This window comes from Aegilops tauschii, chromosome 5, assembly GCF_002575655.3.
Source record: "Aegilops tauschii subsp. strangulata cultivar AL8/78 chromosome 5, Aet v6.0, whole genome shotgun sequence".
Classification (NCBI taxonomy): domain Eukaryota; kingdom Viridiplantae; phylum Streptophyta; class Magnoliopsida; order Poales; family Poaceae; genus Aegilops; species Aegilops tauschii.
Window position 1 is genome coordinate 504,770,725 of NC_053039.3, and position 2,826 is coordinate 504,773,550.

The 2,826-nt window shown below is 61.3% G+C and overlaps 1 protein-coding gene across 1 annotated transcript; it reads right to left on the reverse strand.

Annotated features, from left to right (window-relative positions):
- Positions 1 to 643: 643 nt before the first annotated feature.
- On the reverse strand, positions 644 to 2,471 carry LOC109732558 (uncharacterized). Its single transcript, XM_020291732.4, has one exon. The coding sequence runs from the start codon at positions 1,917 to 1,919 to the stop codon at positions 1,038 to 1,040; it is 882 nt and encodes a 293-aa protein (XP_020147321.1). The 5' UTR covers positions 1,920 to 2,471; the 3' UTR covers positions 644 to 1,037.
- Between the last annotated feature and the right edge of the window lie 355 nt (positions 2,472 to 2,826).

The window sequence follows — 2,826 nt, forward strand, 5'->3', positions numbered from 1 at the left end:
ACAAGTCTATCCAGCCGACCGGGACTGTCCCGCGAGAGCGCTTCTCACCGCCGATAGGACAGGGACAGTACCGTCATTTTGACCAGACGGGCAAGAAATGGCGCGAAAGGCGTCACGCTGGCTTGAGGCCACGCCAAGTTCCCGCCAAATCCACCCGGGCGGTCCCCACCGCCTCCTCACCGGGCCGCACGAATAACGGCCGGGATGCCGCCTCGTGGCGCACCCAAGCACTCGTAAGCAGCAAATATCCGGTTTGAAAAGTCTACCAAACCGAGAAACGTGGCCATGGCCAGGTGGCTTTCTAGTTTCTACCACCATTTCTCCCCAATTTCTTGGCGACCGACGGCGACTCGGCGGCCGGCTATGTACGTATATTCGATCTGCGCCACTTTGCAGAACTGACCTCTCACAATCCCAATCCGCGGCCCTACACGCTTGGAAAATGGAAAGGAAAACATTCGCTTGCTACTACTGGGATCCTGTCATGGCCACGCTCCCACTTGTGCGTGGATTTGGAGCCAGTAGTAAAGATGATGTGCACGCCCGATTACATGCACAATCACGACGCAAAATCTTCACCACTTGACACCAGCTCGCGTAGTAAACAATTCATAACGACGACGACCAAGGCGGAAAGGCGATGTAAAACAAACACACCATCACGACAACAATTACACAGTTTACTCGTCATTACAGTAACGGGCATGCGGCCACTGTCGGCACCGCACTGCTCCGTTTCCACGCCGGAGACGTGCGAGTTAAGGCGGATCACGCACAACGGCGGGGCGCCGGCGGGGGCCCCGCCTGAGCTCACCACCACCACCACCACCACCACCACAAGCAACAAACCATTCACTCCTCTGCTCTGCTGCTACTGGAGTGTACGCAGTACTAGTAGATCTACTAATTAATAAACGAAGTAATAATAGTAACAGTACTGGAACGCAACGCATCTCCCGCCACTGGCTCACGCGCCTCCCGCCACTTCCCGCCCCGAGGGCGCGAAACGGCGCGGCAGCGGGGTAGGGGCAGGGGCGTCATATCACGCTGACGGCGCTCGCCGCCGGCGGCATCACGAAGTCCTCGCTCTCCCACCACGGCAGCTGCCAGTCGAACTCCGTCGCCTTCGGCTCGCTATCCCACCACGGCTGCTGCCAGTCGAACTCCACCGCCTTCGACGGCGGAGCGGCCGAGGCCAGGTCGCAGAGCTCGCCGTACAGCTGGTCCACTGGGCGGGGCGCCTCGCCGGCCGCGCGACGGAGGACCGGGGTCAGGGGCAACGCGAACGGGTTGAACGAGTCGGCGTCGTCCTCCTCGGGCTCGGGCTGCGAGGGCGGCGACGGCGCGGAGGGGGGAATGGTCGCGGGGGCCTCTGCTGCCGCTTCCCCGGTAGGACGAAGCTTCGCCTGCGGCGGGGAGCGGGGCTTGGTGGACGCGACGTAGTCGGAGTCGGAGCTGGAGCTGGACGAGAAGTTGGTGACGGCATGGGACCCCTTGAGGCGCACGGCCGCGTCGTCGTACACGGCGGCAGCCTCCTCGGCGGTGTCGAAGGTGCCGAGCCACAGCCGCTTCTGCAGGCTCGGGTCGCGGATCTCCGCGGCGTACTTGCCCCACGGCCGCTGCCGCACGCCACGGAACCGCCGACGGTAGCCGCCGTCGCCGGCCTTCGCCGCCCGCCGCCGCCGCAGCAGAGCCCGTCTCCGTGGGATGGACGACGCCGGAGACGGCTGAGAGACGCTGATGTCGATGACCTTCCGCACGCGCCGCTCGCCGCGCCTGACCTCCTCGTCCCCCGAGGACTCGGACTCGGTGGCGTCGGCGTCCACGAAGAAGACGCACACGCGCTTGGGCCGGGGAGCGAGGGACCCAGCGCGGCGGGTCCGGCCGGCGGCGAGGGAGTCCGCAGGAGACATCCCCATCCCCACCAGCGCTACTGAGATTCCACCACAAATCTCATCCAAGAAAGCCTCTTCCAATTTGGGGAAAACACGGGACGAAAAAGCTTCTCCAAACTTTCCCCTTGGAAATACTTGCCAGAATCAGCGAAGAATGGCCGCCTTTGCCGGGGCTCAGCGCTGAGATCTGCCGCTCCAAGTGAGCGAGCTCGCACTCCAAGAAACGGGCCAAGCAAGCAAAGGCGCCGCGCCAGGAATCCCCAGCCCGATACCTCGCAGCCAGAGACGAAGCTCCGGATTTGGGCAGGGGGGGGCCGGCTCTCGGCCGCTCCGGACGGATCGGGGCGAGGAGGAGAGTAATCCTGGGATGATTTTGGGGGTTTAGACAGGGTTCTAACGGGAGCGGGTCGGCGGGATAGAAGCAGAGGGGAGGGGGTTGAGACAGAGGTTGGAGAAAGGTACTAGTAGTACTAGCGGAAGGAGATGGTATAGATTCACTCGCGGCACAGGTGGATGCCACTACGCAGTACTCCTCTCGTCCTCTCGATCTTATCACCCCTTGTGATTTTACGCTGCTGCCCTCCCCGCGTGACCCGCTCTGCTTTTGACAGTGAAACGAGCGCATGCAGTGGTGCAGAGGACTGGGCCGTTGCCTTTGCGGGATTTGACCACTTTGCCCTCCTCCTAGGCTCATGCCCGGAATGTGACGTGCGTGATTCGAATTCGAAGTGGATTTGAATTTGAGCTTTGGGATGCCCGCAGTGTATCATCAGATTAGGTACTCTGGTAAATCGTGTGCTTGGCATAGTTTCGGATGACTTGTTCACAAGAAAGTGGATTGGAACTTAACACTTTGTGTTAGGTATGTGACTCGATTGGCATGATATGTGCTGGGACAATTGACAGTTCAAGACTGCACTCACTTCCGGAC